Source organism: Rhinatrema bivittatum, chromosome 2, assembly GCF_901001135.1.
Source record: "Rhinatrema bivittatum chromosome 2, aRhiBiv1.1, whole genome shotgun sequence".
Classification (NCBI taxonomy): Eukaryota; Metazoa; Chordata; class Amphibia; order Gymnophiona; family Rhinatrematidae; genus Rhinatrema; species Rhinatrema bivittatum.
The window spans coordinates 241,489,129-241,514,260 of record NC_042616.1 but is presented as its reverse complement, the minus strand read 5'-3'; the positions used below and the strand labels follow the sequence as shown (position 1 = coordinate 241,514,260).

The 25,132-nt window shown below is 47.8% G+C and overlaps 1 protein-coding gene across 2 annotated transcripts in view; it reads left to right on the top strand.

The window, feature by feature from the left end:
* Positions 1–25,132, top strand: part of ACPP (acid phosphatase, prostate) — a 183,349-nt gene that overhangs the window by 86,786 nt on the left and 71,431 nt on the right. For both annotated transcript variants that reach the window (XM_029589330.1, XM_029589331.1), the window contains exon 8: positions 15,288–15,370. In XM_029589330.1, coding sequence (XP_029445190.1) covers positions 15,288–15,370 — 83 coding nt within the window. The remainder of the gene's footprint in view (positions 1–15,287; positions 15,371–25,132) is intronic.

Genomic DNA, 25,132 nt, shown 5'->3' with positions numbered 1-25,132 from the left:
AGAACTTTGAGCAGGATAGAGCATGGCCTGCTGCCTTAAACATAGAAACATAGAAATGACGGCAGAAGAAGACCAATCGGTCCATCCAGTCTGCCCAGCAAGCTTCACACTTCTTTTTTCTCATACTTATCTGTTTCTCTTGGCTCTTAGTAACCTTAGGTTCTATTTCCCTTTCACCCCCACTATTAATGTAGAGAGCAGTGATGAAGCTGCTTCCAAGTGAAATGTTAAGTTTGATTAGTTGGGTAAGCGGCAGCTTAGCTCTCTGCCGTTGAAGCAGAGATATGCGTGAAGTATTAGTTTTTCTTCTCCCCTGCCGTTGAAGCAGGGAGCTATGCTGGATATGCATTGAAGTGAAGTATGCCTTGAAAGTCACATTAACTATCAAATATTGAAAAGCCTAATAATTGGTAATTGAATAAGCCTAATAATTGGTAATACCTATAGCCCATGAACCCATCCCTGTTTTTTTCTTTTTTGTTTGTTTTTTTTTCTTTTTTTAATTGGGAGATGGCAGCCTTCCGCTCCGTGAAGGTGGAACACCAACCGCTGGCCACTGGCATCCCGCTCCGTGAATGCCTCTGTGGCTACTGCTGCTCCGTGCAGTGTTTTGCTGCCTGCTCTTTATACGTGTCCTCTAGACCTGATGGATCCACAGTGTTTATCCCCCGCCCCTTTGAAGTGCTTCACAGTTTTGGACTTCACCACTTCCTCCGGAAGGGCATTCCAGGCATCCACCACATTCTCCGTGAAGAAATACTTCCTGACATTGGTTCTTAGTCTTCCTCCTTGGAGCCTCAGCTCGTGACCTCTGGTTCTGCTGATTTCTTTCCAACGGAAAAGGTTTGTCGTTGTCTTTGGATCGTTAAAGTTTCTCAAGGCCGGGACCAGCCTTGAGAAGATCTGATCCATAGGATACAGTGAGTTTTTTCCATAGCAAAGTCAGGAGTAGTAGTGTCTCCTGAAACACTTCTCTAAGGAATTTTTCCACAGATGTAACCATTGCCCCAGCTTCCAGCCCTTCTGGAACTCCCACACTATGCAAATTGCATCTCAAAAACATTCTCAAGGTCATCTATTTTTAAAGCAAGCTTCTTCAGGAGATTTTCATTGCTTTCTGTGTCCCTTAAGAGTACCAGATCATCTTCCATGTCTGTGTTGTGTTTGGCGGACCACAGGTGTTTGGCGGACCACGGGTCCATCCCGCGGCCCGCTGCTCTTACTTCCAGCCCTGGCCCGTCCTCACTGCCTCCCAACACTGCGCCAGCCTTGTGAGTTGCTGTTGCCCACTGCATCTGCCTTCAGGCTTCCTTCAGCTCCCCAGCATCGGGCCCTCTTCAGAGCATGACAAGAGGCCGCGCTATGACTGCTCTTCCTATTTGCGCTAGGATGCTGCCGGACCCTCGGGGCACACCCCTCCCTTAGCACTCGTGCATAATGACTGCCCTAACTTTAAAGGGACAGTGGTGGGAAACCTCCAGAAGCATTCCCTGATGATATCATCCAGCCAGCCTTATAAAGGGCTGAGACTGAGAACCCTCCAGTGCCTCAGCAATAGGTCTTTCCTAGCATGTAGCAGATGGACTCAGGACCAATGGGTATAGTGTACTCCTGATAGCCCCTAGTACCTATACCCCTGCAGGAAGTGCAGCTCTTCAGTATTTTCCGTCTCCATAGCAGTTAGGGACTATCTGCACGCTCTCGCAGCGTTTAAAACCAGTTCAAGAAGAAAACCCAAATCTGAAGACGAAACCTACCTCTGAAGATGAGCCCCCGCTCTCCTGCAGTAATAACCTCGGGTCCCTCCCCCAGTCGAGATTTCCCGAGGTGATTTCTGTGGTCCCTCGGAGGTGAGCCTCGGTCCGGCGGCCAAATCGCAGTGAGGACCTAGCCCCCGATCCCAGGCACGGCTAAGAGGCAGCGGGTGCCCCCCTCGAGCGCAGCGGTGAAGGTATTTGCCCTCTCCCCCCGCAGCTAGAGACCGACCGGAATGAAACCGGGAAGCGCTGAAGACAAGGTAAGGTAGAAATCTTTAGCATCAACTCCGGTCTCCGAGGTTTGAGGAGTCGCACAGGTCGCCGACTGGGACCAGTGCCGCCGGGTTGATCCGCCCTAGCAGGGCCAGGCTCCAGTTAGATCCAAGAGTCTACCCACGTGGAGACCCTCCGAGGTAGTCGCCATATTGCCCGCGTGGTCGCCGTCGCCATCTTGGCCCTATTCGCTGCTCCGTTCGTAGCCTCGGGCCGGACGCACAAGTTTACTTAAGCATACAAATTACATGTGCGCATAAAGTTACACACATATATTCCTTGTGCGCATAAGTTACACGCATAAGGGCCACGTGCACAAGATATACGCGCACCTCGCGCCTACCGGGCTAAGCGCATAACTACAACTTGGTCGCACAACTGCGCGCACAACCCACATGCACATCTAGACGCGCTGGAGCTCATAAAGGTTTATGCGCCAACAATCATGGCACCACCAGAAACGGAGATAAAGGCTCAAGGTCTCTGCCCAGCATGCCATATCAGAGCCGCACAAAGCGAGGAGGCCAGCGCTCAGTGCGAGGAGACCCTGGGAGATCCAGCCCAGGGCCAGTCCCACTCAGGACCAAGTAATAGCTCCTCAGTGGGTACCCCGGACCTTGCAATTCCCAGCGGGATACCCCCACAAATGGGGACCCCCAGGGACCCAACGCCCCTCAGCTTGGATCCAGCGTCTATCTCATGGGTGGAATTCTTCAGAGGGCTACACACCTTTGTTCACATGCAAATGGAACCCCTGGCTGACCAGCCACATCCTCCGCCAGAGGACCTTTATGCCCCGGGCCCCTCGAGGCTTGGACAAAGTTTTCCACCACCCAGGAGCCCCATCTATGGGGACACGGACAACTCTGAAGAGGAAGCAGAGCCCTTAGAAGAGGGGGAGCTCCCCCCGTGGACAGAGCCTCACCGAACCATGAGACGCTTTTTCACCAAGGACGAGCTCCCTGACCTGGTCACCCACAGCCTGAGGGAGCTCGCTATTCCAGGCCCAGATGCTTCGGGGGGGGGCCCAAGCTGAATCCCCTACTGGAGGGCCTCTCCCAGACCTCCCGCCATTTCCCACTGTTACAAGCCGTCCAGCAGCTAATTGACCTGGAATGGAGCTCTCCAAAGTTCACATTCAAAGGGGGACGAGCTATGGCAGCCATGTACCCCCTGGACCCAGCGACCAAAGATCTTCTCACATGCCCAAGAGTCGATGCCATGGTCTGCGCGGTCTCGAAGCGCACTACTATCCCAGTGGAGGGAAGAGCAGCGCTCAAAGATGCACATGACTGGTGCCTGGAATCCATCCTTAAACAGTCTTTTGACGTAGTCCCTACAAATAGCGGCCTGCTGCACCGTAGTGACACGTGCCTGCTTATCTCAGACCAGGAGCAACATCCCTGGAGAAGTCATGGAACCAGCAGTGTCATTCCTTGCGGACGCTGCTTCCGATCTGGTGCGCACGGTGGCCAGAGGAGTGTCATCTGCGGTGGCTGCCAGGAGGCAACTCTGGCTCCGAAGCTGGCCGGCCAACGCATCTTCCAAAACTCACCTCACAAGGATGCCCTTCAAAGGATCCCTCCTATTCGGCAGCGAGCTAGAGAAACTGGCCAACAAATGGGGCGAGTCCCCATTGCAGCGCCTACCGGGGGACAGGACGAAGAGGAACCAGCGACCCTTCCCCCGGCCCTCCAGGGGCAGAAGTTCACAGCGCTTCAATCCATACAGAAGCAACTATCAAGCGCCCCGCCCTATGGGCAGGAACCAGTCCTTTCGGACCAAGTACAACAAGAGAGGAACCAGCTTGGGTACAGGCCCCAGCCGTACCCCACAATGAGATTCAGCCGACTTGCCCAAGGGAAGAAGCCATAGGGGGCAGACTAGCCCTATTCTACCACAGATGGATTGAGATAACTTCGGACAAGTGGGTCCTAGCCATCATTCGGGAGGGGTACTATCTGGATTTTCTACGAACCCCTCCAGACAAGTTCGTGGAGTCCCCCTGCCATGACATCGCCAAGAGGGTAGCAGTGGAAGCTACATTAACCAGACTACTGGCCCTCGAGGCCATAACCGCAGTGCCTCCACAAGAAATAAATACTGGATATTATTCCATTTATTTTATTGTCCCCAAGAAAGAGGGGACGTTCAGGCCCATCCTGGACCTCAAGTCGGACAACCGCCACCTGAGGAATCCCCGCTTCCGCATGGAAACCCTACGCTCCGTAGTAAGGGCAAGACAACTGGGAGAGTTTCTCACATCCCTGGATCTTTCGGAGGCCTACCTACACATCCCAATTCATCAGGAACACCAGCGCTATCTACGCTTCAAAATCCTGGACCGTCACTACCAGTTCCAGGCACTACCCTTCGGGTTAGCCACAGCACCCCGGACGTTCACCAAGATCATAGTGGTGGTGGCGGCAAAATTGAGGAAGGAAGGAATCCTCGTACATCCTTACCTAGATGATTGGCTGATCAGGGCAAAATCCCCAGAGGAAAGCCGCCAAGCAACCAACAGAGTCAAAACTCTACTGGAGAGCCTAGGATGGGTGGTCAACACAAACAAAAGTTGACTTCAGCCCTCACAGTCTCTAGAGTACCTAGGAGTCCGATTCGACACCAAAGAAGACATGGTCAGCCTGACTCCCACAAGGAGATCAAAACTGTGGAACCGGTTACAAAGCCTGTTGAGCGAACCTTGACCCACAGAATGGGATTACCTACAAGTCCTCGGTCTGATGGCATCCACACTGGAAGTAGTACCATGGGCGCGAGCTCACATGAGACCCCTGCAGCGCTCACTTCTATCACGATGGAATCCGCTGTCTCAGAACTATGCCGTACATCTATCAGTCCCGGGCAGGGTTCAGACCCAGCTACGGTGGTGGCTACTGGCCAGCCACTTGAGCCAGGGAACAAGACTAACCTCCCCAACCTTGGATCCTGCTCACCACAGACGCCAGCCTACGAGGATGGGGAGCTTACTGCGAGGAATTAACTGCCCAAAGGCAATGGAACACAGAAGAGGCGGGATGGAACATCAACCACCTAGAAGCATGAGCAGTCAGACTAGCCTGCCTACGCTTCGCCCACAGACTCTGAGACAAAGCGGTCAGAGTAATGTCAGACAATGCCACTACAGTGGCCTACATCAACCGTCAGGGAGGAACCAGAAGCCGACAGGTGTCTCTGGAAATAGACCCCCTAATGATGTGGGCGGAAGTAAACCTCCAAGAGATCTCGGCCATCCACATCACCGGGAAAGACAGCATTACAGCAGACATCCTCAGCAGGGAAAGTCTAGACCCAGGAGAATGGAAGCTGTCATCCGCAGCATTCCAAATGATAGTGGACCGGTGGGGGACACCAGACCATGGACCTTCTGGCAAACCGGTCCAACGTCCAAGCACCCAGGTACTTCAGCCGCAGGTGGGAACCTCAGTCCCAGGGGATCGATGCCCTGGTACAGAACTGGCCACAGGGGACCCTATTATACGTTTTCCCACCATGACCCCTACTGGGCACAATCATTCACGAGATACAGCTGCACAGGGGACTAGTTCTTCTGGTGGCCCCGGACTGGCCAAGAAGACCGTGGTACGCCAACATGAGAAGACTATTGGCAGGGAACCCCCTACCACTGCCTCCACACAGAGACCTGCTCCAACAAGGACCGATCCACCACGAGGATCCAGCTCAATTCTCTCTTATGGCCTGGCCATTGAGAGGGCTCACCTGAGAAAGAGCGGATACTCGGGGGCTGTAATCGACACCCTGTTCCGAGCACGCAAGTTCTCCACATCTCTAATGTACATAAGGATTTGGAGAGTTTTTGAAGCCTGGTGTGAAGACCACGACATCAAGCCACGCTCAACTAAAGTTCCCGTGATCCTGGAATTCTTACAGAACGGGCTACAGAAGGGGCTCTTCCTCAACTCTATCAAGGTACAGGTGGCCGCATTGTCATGCGGGGACGACAGCATAGCCTCTCACCCGGACGTGTCTCGTTTCCTGAAAGGAGTCAAACACATCTGCCCACCACTAAAGTGGCCAGTACCTCTGTGGAATCTCAACCTGGTCCTGGATTTCCTAGCAGGAACCTCCTTCAGACCCCTCCAAGGCCTGTCCCTCCGTCTGTTAACTTTAAAGACAGCCTTTCTGCTGGCAGTTTGCTCAGCCCACCGCATTTCAAAACTACAAGCACTGTCCTGCCGGGAGCCGTTCCTCGGGCTCACCCCGGGATCCATCCAGCTACGCATGGTCCCTTCGTTTCTTCCCAAGGTGGTATCACACTTTCATCTTAACCAAACCATCTCACTACATCGATGGATGACTTGAAAAATTCGGAAGAAGCTCGTAGTCTACGCCACCAGACTCCTGTCCAGATACCTGGAAATGTCGGAACCAGTATGAAAAACAGACCACCTTTTCGTCCTTCACAGCGGGAAGAGACAAGGGGAAGCGGCCTCACGGGCAACCATAGCCCGCTGGATCAAGGAAGTCATCAAGGCGGCCTACGTAGAAGCAGGCAAGCCTCCGCCTCTACAGGTCAAGGCCCATTCTACCAGAGCCCAGGCAGTATCCTGGGCAGAAACCAGAATGCTGTAACCCGCCAAGATCTGCAGGGCGGCGACATGGTCCTCCATCCACACCTTCTCCAGATTCTACCGTCTGGATGTTCAGGCTCGGGAGGACACGGCATTTGCAAGGGCAGTACTAAGAGGGTCACGGGCAGCCTCCCACCCGGTTCGGGAGTAGCTTTTATACATCCCATTGGTCTTGAGTCCATCTGCTACACGCTAGGAAATGGAGAAATTACTTACCTGATAATTTCGTTTTCCTTAGTGTAGACAGATGGACTCAGCATCCCACCCTTGGCTGCCGTTACACATGGAACTTCGAACGATTCAAGGGTAAGCCATGTTTTCATTCACCTAGGGCACCCACCCTACCGGGTGTCGACGCTTTCTGGTTGAGTACACTGGCGGTCTCCAGCTATAGTCGTCCCAAGCAGTTCAAGTTAATCAAGTTATAAAGTTTAACCAAGTTATGAAGTTATTCAAGTTAATTAAATTAGTCAGTCACACATATATCCACAATGCTTTTCGAGGAGAATACTGAAGAGCTGCACTTCCTGCAGGGGTATATGTACTAGGGGCTGACGTCAGATTGAAATCTGATTCGTCTCCAACTGCTAGCAGGAGTACACTATACCCATTGGTCCTGAGTCCATCTGTCTACTCTAAGGAAAACGAAATTATCAGGTAAGTAATTTCTCCAATCTTGTCTGAGAAGTACTTTGCCACCACATTCCTGATCCTGACTCTTGTTGCTGGTTCCTAGTCCTGCTGTGTTTTCCTGAGTTTCCATGTCTCGCTCCTGTTTCTGTTGGCAGTTTGGTTCATCTTGAGTTCATGTTTTCATGGTCAGTCTTCCCTTGTTTGTCTTCCTTGTCTCCCCTCCTCCTGTGGTCCTTCGTTCTTCACTTCTTTGGATTGGACTTTTGGCTTTTGACCTCAGATTGGACTTCTGGATTGTCCCTCGGATTGGACCTTGATGCTGCTTGACCTCCACCTGTCACTCACCCCACTGCCTTCTCTCCATTCCTGACTGAACTCTGCCTGCCTTGACCACTGCCTGAACCACAAAATTGACCAAACTTTGCCTGCCTCTACATTAGTCTGAACCTGACCCTTGGTTCTGTCCTGATCTCTGCTTCTCTTGACGCCGCTTCCTTCTCTATGCTGGCCTGCAATATCATCATCACAGAAGCCTGCACCTAAGACCAGCTGGTCCTGGCAACCGAGGGCTCAATATAAGAGGAACATGGGCTGGTATTGGTGAAGCTCCAGTAGGGCTTCTGCTCCAGCCAGGGTTCACAGCTATAACAGATTGCCAAGGTCATCAACTCAGCAGATGTCTTGGGCTTCCAGGTCATTCCAGTCCTAGCACAGAAAATTCAGCAGCAACAGCAGTTCCTGGAGCTTCTGGCAGACTCCACTGAATGACTTAGTGCCTGTCTGGATATGGCAGCAGCATCAGTTGCTTCCTCTGTCCCCACAGCGACTGCCACATCTCCAGCTGTACCTGCTCCACCCTTGATCCAGTTACTGGCTCTGCCGCAGTACACCGGGGAACCTAAACAGTGCCAAGGGTGTTTGAACCAATGCTTTATGCACTCTTCTCTTCAGCAGCACTGTTTCCCTTGGACACAGTCAAGACCACCTTTGTGCTCTCCCTGTTGGATGGTAAGGCCTTGTCCTGGGCCTCTCCATTATGGGAGCAAGCAGATCCTCGCCTTCAAACTTGTCTTTGATGAACCCAGCTGCCTGGCCATGGTGGGTTCAGATCTTCTCCGTTTATATCAAAGCCCCCAAACACTGATGGACTATGCTATAGAGTTTCGAGCCATGGCTATGAAACTGAATTGGGGAGAGGTCAGTCTGCAGTATTTTAATGGAGGGGTTGTCTTCGCTGGTCAAGGAGGAGCTAGCCACCTGCAAGCTCCCAGAATCCCTGGACGGCCTTATTGATTTTTAAGGGCTAATCGATCACCTCCAGTGACGAACCCTGGAGCTCCATCCACCATGCAGGCCCATGGAGTTAGTTCCCCAGTTGTTGTGCCCCCTCTCGCCTGTTCCAGTGGTAGCACCAGCCAAAACACGGCCAGAGGTGCCAATACAGCTCAGGCAGGGGTGCCTCACCCCTGAGGAGAGGCTCCGCTATCATCACTTGGGGCTCTGCTTCTACTATGCCGGAACCAGGCACCAGCTCGTGCACTGCCCACAGAAGCAGAGATCCTAACGATCATAGGCATCATGACTGCAGCTCCTCAACTGACACTCTCGATGGCTATTTTTTTGAATAACCAAGAATTTCCCACCCAGGCCTTGGTAGACTCTGGTGCTCGGGGGAATTTCATAATGAAAGCCCTCATCGACCATTTGTAGCTTCCTATGGTTACCAGAAAGACCATCTCTAGTGGGGACCCACTTCCTGGTCAGATCACTCTTGCCACATTACCTTTGAGCCTATGCACCAGCTTGCTACATGTGGAAAGCATGGTCTTTCATATTATTGACAAGGCAGTGTGTCCCATTGTGCTGGGCTTACCATGACTACAACTCCACTCTCCATAGTTTGTCTGGGCCTTGTTACAATTCATGCCTATGTATGGAAACCCCACTTTGCCTGCCCTTAGTGACAACCCTGGTTGGGCTGCCCTCACAGTATGCAGACTACACAGATGTTTTTTCCAAAAAGGAGGCTGAGACTCTGCCCTCTCATTGGGGATATGACTGTGCCATCGATCTGTTGCCAACACCGGACCACCTTGGGGAAGAGTATATCCATTATCCATCCCAAAGACTAAAGAATGTCAGAATACATAAAAGAAAACCTTGACTGGGGTTTCATCGGGTCCTCTACTGGGGCAGGGTTCTCCTTTGTCTCCAAGAAGGATGGCTCACCTCGCCCTTGCATCAACTATAGAGGACTAAATACGATGATAAAAAAAGATCGGTACCCTTTACCACTTTTTTCCAAGTTGTTTGATTGTCTCCAGAGGTCAAGTGTATTTACGAAGCTGGACCTTCAAGGGGCGTACAATCTAATTCGAATTCTGCACAGACATGAATGGAAGATGACATTTAATTCTCGAGATGGGCACTACAAATATTTAGTAAAGCCCTTTGGCTTATGTAGTACCCCTGCCATATTTCAGAAAATGATGAACGAAATCTTCAGAGACCTCCTATACGTCTGTCGTCGTATATCTTAATGACTTTCTCATCTTCTCTAAGGACCTCAACTCTCATTGCCAGGATGTTTGCCTGGTCCTCCAAAGACTGTGAGAATACAAACTATATGCAAAGTTGGAGAAATGTCTTTTTGAAAAAGAAAGCCTTCCTTTCCTAGGATACTTTATATCCAGCAGGGGCTTCCACATGGATCGAGATAAAGTCATGTGCATTAAATGCTGGCCGCAATCCTCTGGTCTATGCATCCTACAAAAATTTCTAGGCTTCGCCAACTATTACCAGCATTTCATTCCTAACTACTCTCTGATTGTGGCTCCTCTCATGGTGCTCACCCGAAAAGGAGCCAACACCAAAGTCTGATGCTGTCACTGCCTTCCAAGAGCTGAAGGATGCATTCCTTCAAAAGCCCTGCCCCCATCACCCTGACCCCTTGCTTTCCTTTATCCTTGAGGTGGACGATTTCTCACTGGGGAAGGAACAGTACTAAGTCAGCACTCTGACACAGGAGTTCTTCATCCATGCTCCTCTTTTTCACGAAAATTCTCACAGACAGAGCGCAACTATGGGATTGAGGACAGGGAGCTGCTGGCCGTCAAGCTGGCACTTGAGAAATGGTGCCATTGGCTTGAAGGTGCTCAATATCGCATTACATTTACACTGATCACAGAAACTTAGAACATCTTCATCAGGCCCAAAGGATGAATGCCTATGGACACCCTCGCCCAGTCTTTTCTGGCAGAGGACACCCCGGAACCTCCCAGGCATATTATTGATCTAGCCTGGATCCTCCTAGCCTCCACCATGACTGTCCCTCCAGGGAAGATGGTTGTACCACGTAAGCTCCGAGAAAAAGTGTTAAAATAATCCCGCAATTCCGGTGTCGCAGGTCACTCTGGATGAGCTTCGGCTCTCATGATGTTTCAGCAGTACTACTGGAGGCCTCAAATGCAAAAATGTCTGGGCCTATGTGGACTTCTGTCCCAACTGTGCACAGCAGAAACTTTTGTCGGGACAACCCTGTGGGCTGTTGCAGCCATTGCTAGCCCCCAGAGAACTCTGGACTCACTTGTCCACCGACTTTATGATGGACTTCCCACTCTTGAATGGCTGCACTATCATTTGGTTCATAGTTAACCATTTCTCAAAGATGGCTCATTTCATTCCACTCCCTGGACTTCCTACGTCCCTGGAGTTGGCCCGCCTATTCATGCAACACATCTTTCACCTGTAGGGTCCAGTTCACAGCCAAATACTGGTGGTCCTTATGCAAAAATGTAGCATCTACCTGGACTGTATAATGGCATACCACCCCTAAGCATATGGCCAGTCAGAATGGTTCAACCACACCCTGAAAAGCTTCCTCAGAGCTTATTCTAACAATCGTCAAAATGACTGGGTCTCTCTCCTCCCTTGGGCAAAGTTTTCCCATAATTTCACACATCAGCACTGCTACGGGGTCTTAGCCCTTCCAGGTCGTACATGGGAGACCACCGTTATCTCCATTGCCTATCCCGTTGACTGTTCCCTTTCCTGTAGCCCACCTGACAGCCCACGAGCTCCAAGAACTCTGGGTACACACCACGGAGATGCTGCATAAAGCAGCCAAGAAAGCCAAGAAAACTATCAACGTGTACTGGAGGCCTGCACCACAATTCAAGCCGGGGACATAGTCTGGCTCAACACCCGTCACAAAAGGCTCTAGATGCCCTCCATGCAACTGGCTCCTTGAGACAGCCCATTCCCAATTCTACGTCAGTTGGGTCTTGTAACTTATCAGCTACAGCTACCTACCTCTCTTGGAATCCACAGCGTGTTCCACGTTTCTCTCCTAAAACCTTTAATCCTCTCATGGCCCTCCAGAAGACTCCCAGAACCTCAAGAGGTTTCCTCAGAAGAGGACATCACCTATCAAATAAAACAGGTTTTGAATGTCAGGTGACATGGCCAGATGGGAGTACTTCATATCCTGGGAAGGATACGGCCCAGAAGACAATACGTGGGAACCTATCTCAAATATACTGGACAAGAATCTTCAGAGAGAGTTTCATGCTGTGCACCTCCAGACACCTAAACTCTCAGAGAGGAGGTTTAGAGGAGGGGGGTACTGTTGCATTCAGTGGACCGCTGGTCTGTCCTACAGCACACCACTCTTACCTCCTGCCTGGGCCCATCCTCACTGCGTCCCGATCTGCACTTGCCTTGTGAGACACAGTTGCCCACTGAATCTGCCTCCAGGCTCTCCGGCAACGGGCCCTCCTTGGTGCACGGCAAGAGTTTGTGCCTTGACTGCTCTTGCTTTTCACAGCAAGACACCGCTGGACCCTGGGGATGTGGACCCCTCCCTTAGGGCGTGCTCATGACGACTGCCCTAACTTTAAAGTGCGAGTGGTGGGTAACTCTGGAGTCACTCCCTGATGATGTCATCCAACCAGCCCTGTAAAGGGTTGAGACTAAGAGCCCTCCAGTGCCTCGGCAATAGGTTGTCTCGTCTGAGAAGTGCTTTGCCATCGCGTTACTGATCCTGACTCTTGTTCCTGAATCCTCTTCCTGCTTTGTGTTACTGAGTTCCCAATGTCTCATTCCTGTTTCTGTTGGCAATTTGGTTCATCGTAAGTTCATGTCTTTGTGGTCAGTTTTCCCTTGTTTGTCTTCAGCATCTCCCCTGCTCCTGTAGTCCTTTGTTCTTCACTTCCATGGATTGGACTTCTGGATTTTGACCTTGGATTAGACTTCTGCTTCTGTCTTGGATTGAAATTCTGGATTGTCCCTCAGATTGGACTTTGCTGCTGCTTGACCTCCACCTGTCACTGACCATTGCCCCTGCAGTGGGGTCCTGCAGGGCTCCTTCCTGCAGGTAGCGCCAACTCTACTTCAGCCCAAGGGTCCACAGCTGCATCAGTCTGAAATACTTTTGTGCCCTGCTGACTGCTTTTTTGAGTTCTGACCTGATTGCAAGAAGATAGGCTCGTGTTTTGTCTAATTTGTCACTCAGCAATGCATTACCCACTTTTATTTCAGCTAGGATTGCCTCCATGCTGAGTGAGTTAATTCTGGCAAGAGAGAAGTGCTGCGAGTGGAGCATGGTGAATGCAGGCTTGAAGCGATAGTGGCCCCATCTTGTTGGAGCATACATTCCAGCGTTGTTTACTGCTGCTTGGGTTTTGCAGGCTTACCAGCCAGTAATGAAGCTCTCACGTCTATCTTGTGCTCAGATCATGTTGCCATTGGATTGCAGTGGTCGTGCTCAAACTTGTTAGGATGATAAAGTAATTTGAATCGCTAGCCAACAGGCTTTTTTCACCAAGTTCAGGAGGTCGTGTCTGCGCGCTTAGCCGATAATTGAGTGACCCTGAGAATAGGGAGCTCTGTACTAGACTGTACCAATGTTGGACTGCTTCCCTTTTTGCTGCTCCAGTGGCCATCGATGTGCAGATGGGCCCCACCTTGATGCTGAGACTTGTGATTCCGTATGAGTAAAGCTAGTCATTTATTCACAGTGTCATGAGTTTTTGCCATGTAGCGATTGCTGCTCTGTCTTTTTGGTTAAGATCAAATGTAAGGGCTAAGAAATTATCTGAGGGCAGTCCCTTCTTGTTCTTGGCTGAGACTGAGATCCCATATAAGGGAGTTAACACCCAGCTACCCAACCCACTGGGGATATGAAACTGATTCGCCCCTGGCTAAACTGGGAGGGTTCAATCTTCTAAAATAAACAAATAGATAAAGAAATAAAAAGTGCTTGCTTCTGTCCTTATGTTAAATACATGTGATTTTGCCCTTTATGTAGATTCTTCCCCTGAAGTTGCTCCTAAAACCCTAGTTAATGCAGCATTGACTAACTCAGCAGAATTACTATCAAAACATTCATCCTGTGTTCTTAACAGTTTTTCAAACTTCAATAGTTTGTTTGTTAAAAATGAAAAAAACAGGAAACAGCTCCACTGGCACTGGTTACCAGTGCAGTTTAGAAATTGTTTCAAGCTGCTATGTTTAGCTTAATAAGCCCTGAAGAGAGCAGGAGCAGATTATATAAAAAAAAATGTACTCTGTCAAGGACCTGGCATTTGTCTCAAAGTGCTTTGCTTGTTGTGCCTTTATTAAATACTATTAGACTTATAGCTGCTCATTCTAGAGCATTTCATGGAGTAGTATATAAATTGTGGAATGATCTTTCTAGTGAACATGGAAGATTATATGTTCTTCTGGTGTATTTTGAAATCTGTTTTGTTTCATGTGGCTTTTGATTAATTTTGTCTCGCTAGGTTATTTATTTATAGAAGTTCATGTTTTAGTATTCTCTATGTTAGTGTGATCTTATTAGGTTTGCTGTTGTTACTGTATTTTATAATGTATTTTATCATTATTTTTTAAGTAGTTTTTATTACTGTTGTAACTCACCAGGAACATTTATTTATTTGTTTGGCAAGTTATAAATGTAAATAAATATAGATATTTGATCAGTTAAAACTCTGCCCCAACTTTGCCACCTTTAGGGCAAGACTGAAAACATATCTGCTTCCAGATCTTTGATTTTATGATATTGCCTGAATTAGTTATTAATTACTTAACTTTTTGATGTTCATTTACAGATAATTTTTGTTGTATATTTTTCTTGTAAATAGAACATAAGGGGCCTACGACAATAGCATAATACAAACATTTTCTACACAGTCAAATGCAATTCATTTTTTCTTACACTGTGATGCTAAAGCAGCATGTCAGCCTAACGAATCAGAGAGTCAACCATGTTGGAAAGTTTCACCCTGGGTTTCTCAGCTGTATCATAATAGGGATTAAAGGGGAGGTGGCCAGCTGGGGCGAAGACAGAGGGAGTTAGAAGAAGGCCTGAGAATTACAATCTAACTTTGTTTCTAATTATTTGCCCCTTGAAATGATGTAAGTTACAATTTCATATACCTACCTGACTTTTTGTCTGTCATGTTGAAATACTTCTTTAATGCCTTCCTTCTAGTATAGCAGTAGTCTGTAGTGCAAGATAGCATGGGCCTGATATTTAAAGCGCATTTAGCCCTGGATAGCCAGATAAGCCACTTATCCAGCTATCTTTTAGCTGGCCAATTTGTGGGTAAGAAGTGGGAGGAACTGGACGGCGCTATGTATCCGGTTAACTTAACCAGATAAGTAGCGATATTTGTTCTTATCTGGTTAAGTTAATGAGATAAGTTAGATCAGCCATAGAACTGATCTAACTTAGGCCGATTTAACTTATCCATCTAAGTAGCGCTTTGACATAGCCATGTCGCTGAATATCCCTTGTAACTTAGCTGGATAAGTCATATCCAGCTAAGTTACTTAACCAGCCAGTGCTGAATATTGGGCCCCATATTTATTTAACACTAAACATTTAAATCTGGAGATTCCGAACAATTTAAATTCTAATTCATTTTGCCAGTCCTAAAAAATCTAATCAAGTACCAAAGCGTAAACTCCTGTGTGGTTATCTTTATGCATTCTCCTAATCTTTTTGAAGGGGTCCTTATGAAAACCATTTTGAAAAATATCACAGAGGCTACAACACCTTCAAGCCTGCGAAAAATGATTATCTACTCAGCAGTGAGTATCTTACATTTTCTTAAATGTTCATGTGCTGTCCATATCAGATAGTAAAAGGCTATGGGACCGAATCACTAAAGGTTACTAACAGTTATCATGCCTGATTAAACCAGCTTAGCATACATGATAAATAGCATCATATCTACTACAGCCTTAGGAGGTAATTTTAAAAGAAGTTACACACTAAATGTAACATACTAATGTAGCAGTTTACAAAAGTCATTTACGCGTGTGCAGAGCACTTACATGTGAATATCTTATGGACAATTCAATGGCATATAATGTAGTAATTTCTAAAAACCCACAACTGATTTTTTCTGGAATTGATTATTGCAACTCCCTAATGTAGGTGTTCCAGAATATGCAATAAGAGCATTTCAACTGTCATAAAATTCTGCCACCCGAACACTGACTGGTGCTTTGAGATATGATCATATCATTCTGATTCTCTCTGCACATCACTGGCTACTAATCTAGTTCCGAACCTAGTATTAAGTACCAAGCCATTTTATTTTGCTTTTCAATTTGTACAGTTCTACCCTTGTTTTCCCCCCTCTTCCCCTCTACCCAGTTCGCCTATCAGTTACATTGTAAAGCCCAGTTGGCCACTTTATGTTACATAGAAACCGATGTGATGTTTACCTAACGAATGTCGGTATACAAAAATTGCTAATAAATAAAAATAAATAAATAACAAATATTCACAAAATCATCTTCAGTAAGGACTCTCTGTGGCTGGGAGCAGCTCTCCATGTCTATACTCCGCTCAGATCAGCAAATAAAGGTTTACTCGTCATCCCAACAGTGCATCAGGCTCACGTGGGTGAAGTACATGAGCGTTCATTCTCAGTGGCCAGTCCACTATTATGGAAGACTCTACCTGAACAACTCCGATTTATAACTGACATCAAGGAATTTAAAAGGAATCTGAAAACCTGACTTTTTAAGCAGGTTTTTCCCAACTGACTGTAGGATACCCTGAGCATTGTATGTGAATGTCTGCAGCTTAAGCAGCACATTTCAATACATGAGACAGGAGTCACCGTTTGTCTGTTGTTATATAGTTTATGAGTTTATTTTATGCTTTCGTGAGCGTGGGCAGGCTGGGACAGTGTCATTGGGCTGACCAGCCTGTGCTTCGGAGAGCAGGTAAGTTCTACGACAAAAAAAGAAGGATAGTTAGCGAGGTTTTAGGAGTCGGGGCGAATTATACATGGTCTGTAAAGAAATACAGCACAGGTGAATTTATTCACAGTCAGGCTTACAGATAACCATTGCCAATTTATTTTGTGGACACCCTTGTTCTTTTGTTCCAAGAGGCAGGTTAGCTATGGGGTTTAGGAAGTTCCCTCCCAGTCCTCTCCTTTATTGGAGGGAGGAAACTGGGGAAAGGGCCTATTGCGTCACCGCACACATCTACCGAAATTCCCCGCTTACGCGCGCAAGTTGGCATTCACCAATACATGCGCGTGCCAAGTGGATTTTTATAACATGCGTGCGTCGGCTAATGAGCATAAATGGTTCATGCTAATGAGCATAAATGAAGGCATAAATGAGCACCTGCAAATTATCACCCTATTCACTAAACCATGTGCTAATTGGCAACCGTATGCTATGGCCAAAAATGTATCATTCAATCCAGACCATTTGTTAAGCACTGATTGCATTTGCTTTAAAAATCCACCTACTGACAGAAGCCAGTGTGTAAGAGAAAATGGGAGCATTTTGGTTGGTGCAGCAAGCAAGGAGAAGACATGGACAGAGAAGAGGAAGAGGAAAAAGAGGAGACAGAAGAAGGGTAGGAGAGGAGACAAGCAGAGACAAAGACAGCAGTAGAGAGCAATCAAGCAGCCACAGCCCTGGAGTGTCTAGCCCAAGCATCTGTCTCCCTCTCAAAAACATCAGTCCTAGCTGCAGAATTTGTATTAGCTGTTTCTATTTTCTTAGGTTATTGTGGGGTGGAAAAGGAGTCAGAGCCCGTGCTTGGGTGGAAAAAGGGGAGGGTGATATTGTTTGAGATGCTTGAGACAGTTGATAAAAAGCTGCATGGAGCATAGCAGCCTAGCATACCAGAGGTAGCTGGATCCTAAACAAGTGAGGAGAATGGGAAGAAAGATGGCAAGATCCAAGAGAGTGGAGGCGATCTTTTTCATTCGGTTGAGAAGCAGAATGAGAAATGCTCGAAATGCTCGGCAAGCAAATTCTACAAGGCAGATTGGAGAGGCCAACAGGGGAGCCCAGCAGCAAGGAGAACCCAGCCAACCAGAGGACCCTGCAGCAAGACCGGAGGAGGTATGTGTTCAACTGTACCATCCATCTCTGGGCGTCTCTGAGGCTCCGGACATGGACGCCTCTACGGACACCGGACTGATGGGAGCCGCACCAGGCCTGCCTCCGGCGTCTGCTAGGCGTCCGGAGGCACGGGGGGGGGGGGGGAGGGCCAGCAGACGCCTATATGGACACCTTCCTCCTGCGTCTAGACTTAGGCATCCCTGAGGCTGCTGGTTGAGTAAACGCTTAAATAAGAACGCATAGCTCATTTATGAATAGTTAAAGCTTAGCTAAGAACGCATAGGTCAATGAACGGATGCCCCGACCTTGGATGTCCAGCCGGGCGCTCAAGGCAGCGGCCATGGATGTTGGTAGGCAGCGGGGCCTCCGATCATGGATGCCCAGATAGAGGCGGGAAGGTCCATGAACGGAAGCCCCGACCTTGGACGTCCAGCCGGGCACCTGGACGTGGAAGGTTGGGGGTGGCCTCCGAACAAGAGGACATCCGGATGCTCAGGGCAGCGGCCCCGGTGTCCATGCGGGGTCTGTAGAAAAGAACCATCCACTTACCTGGTGGAATGACATTTGAAATGACAGGTACCAGCGCACCATGGATACTGTATAGGCGCTGTATACCGCTCTATACAGTAAAATGGATTGCGAACGCCTACCGCTTCATAGGCGCGCTTTGGACGCTTGTTTGCCACCGCTTGGATTTGCGTCTAATTTGAATACTGAATCGAGCGGCTTGTGAACCAAAATGTGCGTGCGTCAAACCGCACTTTTTCTTATGCATCCGTACTGTATCTGCCCGTATATTGGGTTCACTGGTTTCTACAGTCAGATTGTAATAGTATTAGTTTTCAAATCAATAAGTTCATACATTTTACATCTTCCAACTTTAACTTATGAAATTACATACAGTGTTATTTACTCTTTCGGGATAATAGAAGGACTAGGGGGCACTCCATGAAGTTACATGTAGCACATTTAAAACTAATCGGAGAAAATTCTTTTTCACTCAATGCACAATTAAACTCTGGAATTTATTGCCAGGGGATGTGGTTAGTATGGTTAGTGTAGCTAAGTATAAAAAAGGTTTGGATAAATTCTTGGAGGAGAAGTCCATTACCTGTTATTAATCAAGTTGACTTAGAAAATAGCCACTGCTATTACTGGCATCAGTAGCATGGGATATACTTAGTTTTTGGGTACGTGCCAGGTACTTGCCAGGTACTTGTAGCCTGATTAGCCTCTGTTGGAAACACGATGCTGGGCTTGATGGACCCTTGGTCTGACCCAGTATGGCAATTTCTTATGTTCTTACAAGTTTCTCTCCTCTCATTACTCTATGCCATCCTTTGACAAATTCCACTTTACAATTTACCTTACCCTTAATAATTTCTATACTGGACACATATATAATCCCCTCTTACAACCCTGGAGTCTCCTCTCTCCCAGAGCAGCTCCAGAAGTACTCCTAAAAGCCTTGGCAGTGTTTTTCCCTAGATACCTCCAGACCAAGCCTCATCCAGGTCACCTCATTTCCAAGTCTTTCACTGATGGTGTGACCTTTGACCACTTCTCTGACTCTAGAACCCTGGATAAGTTCCAATGGGGACAGCTTCAGATTTTGGAAGGAGAATTTGAAATTGAATAAGGAATGGTCCCTCCCCCAGTTGAGAATTCCTGAGGTGATTTCCGTGGTCCCTCAGATGTGTGCCTTGGTCCATTAACTGGGTTTCCCAGCGTGGACTTAGCTGATTGTAGAGCTTAAAGGCAGCAGGTACAGGAGGCCGAGTGCAGCGGTGATGACACGTGCCCTCTCCCCCCCGCAGCTGGAGACCATCTCTGTGCTCAGCTGGTATGGTTGAGCTCAGGTAAGTTTAAAAAAAAAATGTAAAGGAAGAGACAGTGTAGAGGGATTTGCAGGACTTCCTCTGGTCTCCATGCTCGGCACGCCATTCTGACATTTGTTCCCACTCCCATGTGGGTTAGGAGAACTGGGCAGCCTGGTGAGTTGAGCGGCCTCGGTGGGCTACTCCCTGCATTTGGACTTTTTGCCTGCGTGCCTCATGTTTGGACGTGGCGGTGTTTTCGCGTGCTTCTGTGCATGCTTTACTACCCTCTACAGGACATAGGTGTGCGCAGTGCGCTCAGTTTTGGGCACACACAACTTTTTAAGCGTTGGCAGTGCACGCTGTGTGTGTGTGCTTTTGCGCCGCTTACTTTTGGGGAGCCTAATTTTTGAGCAAATACATTTTGTGCATTTTAAATTTTTTTAGCGCAAGCTAGGTGGATGCACATTTTCAGTCGTTGTGCACTAATGGCCCCAGTGAGCAAGAAACTTAAGCACCTTTCTCTATGTGTTGTCTGTCATATTCGGGCATCTCAGCCTGACGGTTCTTCTAACGTTGTCAGCGCTGTTTAGAGGTTTAGGGAGAGTTGTCTTCCTCTGATTTCACTAAGCCTGGATCCACCCAGCCTGATAATAGGTTAAGAATTGGTGTGGAGATACGCTAGTTCTTGGAACTTTCTTGACTGGTTCGTCCACAGGAGATGGCAGTTCAGTGGACCCCACTCCAGTTCCTTCTAGGTTTGGCCTGGATCCAGCTGCTTTTACTTGGGTGGAGTTTTTTCAAGGTTTACAATCCTTTCTTCAGGTGCAGATCTCAGCTTCGCCCACCAGATCCTCAGCTGGTGGCTTTTCCCTCTTCCAGTCCTATTTTAAGTGCTGGAATACGCCTCGGTTTCCTGCAGGTAATCCCAACAGGAACCTGGATGTACTGATGAACATGCAAATCCTGATTCCCTGGAAGATGGGGGAAATTCCTCTGAGATGGAACCGTATCGAACCATGTTGCAATTCTTTCATAGAGATGAACTGCTGGCCCTGATTTCCCAGACCTTAATGATGCTGGGTATTCCTGGTGTGGATTCCATGACTGAACTGAAGAAGAATCCCATTTTGTTTTCCTTGCATAAAGCCTTTTGTTTTTTCCCTGTTATGGACGCCATTAATGAACTGATTGATCTTGAATGGGGCACCCCAGAGGCAACTTTCAAAGGGGAGCGGACATTGGAAGGCCTGTACCCCCTGGATCCAACAGTGAGGGAGCAATTGCATTTTTCCAAAGTGGATGCACTGGTCTGTGCCATTTTTTTTTTTTAATTTATTCTTTATTAATTTTTAGCATATTATATCAAGATAACTCTCTTGACAATAAATCAAATGTATACATCATAATTTCTTAAAGAGGAAATAAAAGGAACAAACAAAGTATACATTATCAAGTCCACTATCAAAGATCCAAGTGGTCATTAACTAATCTTAACATATACAACTAAATTCATAGCATCGGCAGGAGTTATATTATATATTGTGAGGTGGACAAACTCAGACATTTTAAGGCAGTTCAGACTTATCAGAAAGAAATTGTGTTAACTATGATGGTAAATAGAACAGAAAAGATTTATCTTTAAACTTAGACACCTGCAGGGAAATCTTAATGTAAAAGTTGCTCCCATCTGTATGACTTGCGGTCTCAACAACAAAATTTGTTTTCGCTTTTTCTGCGTAATTTTAGAAATATCTGGAAATATCCACACTTGCAAACCCATAAATAATTCTAAGTCTGTGCCATTTCTAAGCTGATGACTATCCCTGTGAAGGGAGGAGCAGCCCTGGAGGATGTGCATGATAGGAGGATTGAGGCTATCCTTAAGCAAGCCTTTGACCCAGTGGCAATGACTTTACAGTTAGCTTTTTGTTGCACAGTAGTGGCACAATCTTGTCTGCTTCTCTCTCAGGAAGTTGATGATTCTGTAGTGAATTCTAGGGATGTGAATCATTTTTTGACGATTTAAAATATCGTCCGATATATTTTAAATCGTCAAAAATCATTAGAGCCACGATACAATACCAATTCCCCCGATTTATCGTCCAAAAATCGTAAATCGGGGGAAGGGGGAGGGGAAGGGGGAGGGCGGGAAAACCAGCACACTAAGACACCCTAAAACCCACCCCGACCCTTTAAAATAAATCCCCCACCCTCCCGAACCCCCCCAAAATGCCTTAAATTACCTGGGGGTCCAGCGGGGGTCCGGAATGACCTCCTGCAATCGAATCGTGTTGTCTTCAGCCGGCGCCATTTTGCGCCGCCATTTTGCAAATGGCGGCGCAAAATGGCGCCGGCTGAAGACAACACGATTCGATTGCAGGAGGTCGTTCCGGACCCCCGCTGGACCCCCAGGTAATTTAAGGCATTTTGGGGGGGTTCGGGAGGGTGGGGGATTTATTTTAAAGGGTCGGGTGGGTTTTAGGGTGTTTTAGTGTGCCGGTTCACGATTTAACGATTTTCACGATATTTTAAAAACCCAAACGGCGACAACACGATTCCCTCCCCCTCCCAGCCGAAATCGATCGTTAAGACGATCGATGACACGATTCACATCTCTAGTGAATTCCAGAATGGTTATGGAAGCTGCTGCCGCCTTTTTAGCTGCTGCGGGCTGCGATTTGGTCCTTACCTCAGCCAGAGGAGTGGCTTCGGTGGTAGCAGCCAGGCGTCAACTATGGCTGCAAAATTGGTCAGCTAATCTTACAAAAATGCCTTTCAAAGGCTCACTCTTGTTTGGGAGCGAGTTGGAGCAATTGGTCAAAAAGTGGGGCGAATCTCAGGTCCCTTGGTTGCCAGAAGATAAGCAGTTGCAGCGCCCCTGTGGATTGAGGGGTCGTCTCCAGAGTTCCAAGCACTTTCATCCCTACAGAGGATCGACCTTTCAGAGGACTCATCCTTTTGGTAGGTCTCAGTCCTTTCATCCCCGACAGCCCAGGAGAGGAGTGGGCTTGGGCGGTGGATCCTCCGGAGCTTCCCAATGAAGGTTTGTTGACCCACCTTCGGGAACAAGAGATAGAGGGATGCTTCTCTCTCTTTTTTTTTTATCAGAGATGAGTCAAGATAACATCAGAGCAGTGGGTCCTGGAGGTGATACAAGAAGGATATGCACTGGAATTTCGCAGTCTTCCTTAGGACGCGTTCTTGGTGTCTCCTTGCCACTCCCCGCAGAAAAAACAGGCAGTGGAATCTACGCTTCTAAGCCTCCACTGGCTGATGGCTATGGTTCTAGTGCCTACATCTCAAGAAAGTATGGGGCGATATTCCATTTATTTTGTGGTGCCCAAGAAGGAGGGCTCCTTTCGTCCCATCCTGTATCTCAAAAGTGTCAGCCATCATTTGAAGGTCACTCATTTTTGCATGGAAACATTACGCCTAGTGTTAATGGCTATGTAGTCGGGGGAGCTTCTGACCTCCCTGGATCTGTCTGAGGTCTACCTTTATATTCTCATCCATTTGGAGCACTAACATTTTCTGTGTTTTGCAGTGTTGGGATGCCATTATCAGTTTCGGGCGCTGCCTTTTGGTCTAGCCACTGCTCCCAGAACGTTTTCCAAGATTATAGTGGTATTAGCAGTGGCGTTGAGAAAAGATGGGATCCTAGTACACCCGTATTTGGACGACTGGCTGATTCGAGCCAAGTCTCAGGAAGAGAGCTGCTTAGTGACCCACAAGGTGATCTCCTTGTTGCAGGATCTCAAGTGGGTGGTGAACCTGGCCAAGACCTGTCTTCAACCATCTCAGTCATTGGAGTATCTGGGTATACAGTTCGACCAAGGCAGGACAAGGTTTTCTTGCTGGAAGTTCGGATTCAGAAATTGATGTCGCAAGTGTGTCACTTGGTGAGCACTCTACGCTCGACAGTGTGGTCTTATCTACAGGTGCTTGGTTTGATGGTGGCAGCCCTGGAAGTGGTGCCATGGATGAGGACACGTATGCATCCTCTTCAGTGCTCACTGCTGTCTCGGTGCAACCTGTAGTCTCAGGACTATTCAGTTCGGATCCACTTGCCAATGGAAATCTGCTCTCGCCTCCAGTGGTGGTTGCAGGAGGCTCGTCTGATAAAGGGTGTTTGCTTGTCCTCCCCAAGCTGGTTGCTACTTACGACAGATGCGAGTCTTCAGGATTGGGGAGCTCACTGTCAGGAGCTGTTGGCCCAAGGGTGTTGGGATGCCAAAGAGTCCCCCTGGAACATCAACTGCCTGGAAGCCTGGGCGTTCAGGTTGGCATGCTTACAGTTCAGCCACAAATTGCAGGATCGCGCAGTCTGAGTGATGTCGAACAATGCAACGACAGGGAGGAACCAAGAGCCAGCAAGTGTATGTAATGGACAGAAGGACATCTACAGATGATCTCGGCCTCTCACACTGCAGGAAAAGACAACGTAAGAGCAGACTTTCTCAGCAGGGAGAGTCTGGACCCAGGAGAATGGGTATTGTGGGATGAGGCATTTCAGCTGATAGTGGATCCCTGGGGCCTTCCATTCCTGGACTTGCTGGTGACTTCTCACAATGCAAAGGTTCAATTCTTCAGTCACAGGAGAGATTTGTGGTCCCTGGGCTTAGATGCATTCGTACAGATCTGGCCAGAAGACAAGTTGCTTTATGCCTTTTCTCTGTGGTCCTTGTTGGGCAGGATAGTTCACTGGATCAAAGGACACAGGGGATTGGTACTCTTGGTGGCACCAGATTGTCTCAGAAGACTATGGTATGCAGATCTGCGAAGATTCCTGGGAGAAAGACTCCTTCTTGCACGGCAGAAGACAAATCTGTTGCAGCATGGACCTGGCCTTCACGAAGATCTGACTGTGTTCTGTCTTATGGTTTGGCCCTTGAGAGGGCTTGCTTGTTGAAGTATGAATATTCTTCTGCGGTAATTACTACCTTGCTCTGCACTCTGAATTTCTCCACTTCCTTGGCCTATATGTGGTAGGGATGTGCCCTGATTTTTGTTTTTGTGTTGTTTTCATTTTGGATCGTTACCGGTTTGATTTAATTTTTAAAATGATGCAGAAGGTGTTTATTTCATGTATCCCTAATTTCGGAGATAGTGCACACTAACCAGTTTTCCTAATTTTGGAATTAGTGCACACTAACAGGACTTAGTGCGCGCTAACAGAATGCTAGCGAGTTAGTGCGAGTTAGTGCGCACTAACTAAAAATGTTACCAATAAGTTAAAAAGTGTCAATTAGGGAGCACTTTGTTAGCTAGACTTATGGTTCTGCATTCCCATTACCTGTCTCCTTAGTTACTTGTTTGTGTTGCCAAGGTGCAAGGTGGTGTCTGTGGGGGGGGATGGCCAGTGCTTGGTAACAAGTGTAAACAACAAGTGATTTAATAATAGCATCAAAAGCATGTAATGTAAATGCAGTGTATAAATACCCTCTATGAAGGAGATATGTACCACCCAGCAAGGTTTGAATTGTGCCCTATGTCTTTTGAGTAGGGTGCTGATAGGGAACATCGAGCTCAAGTGAATTACCAGTTCCAGCGCAAAGATACCCAGTGTTAAGTTGTGCTCTATAATTTGTGTTTGTGAGTGGCACCATGAGGAAAATTGAAAATAGTATTTCAGCAACTTATATTGGGCAGT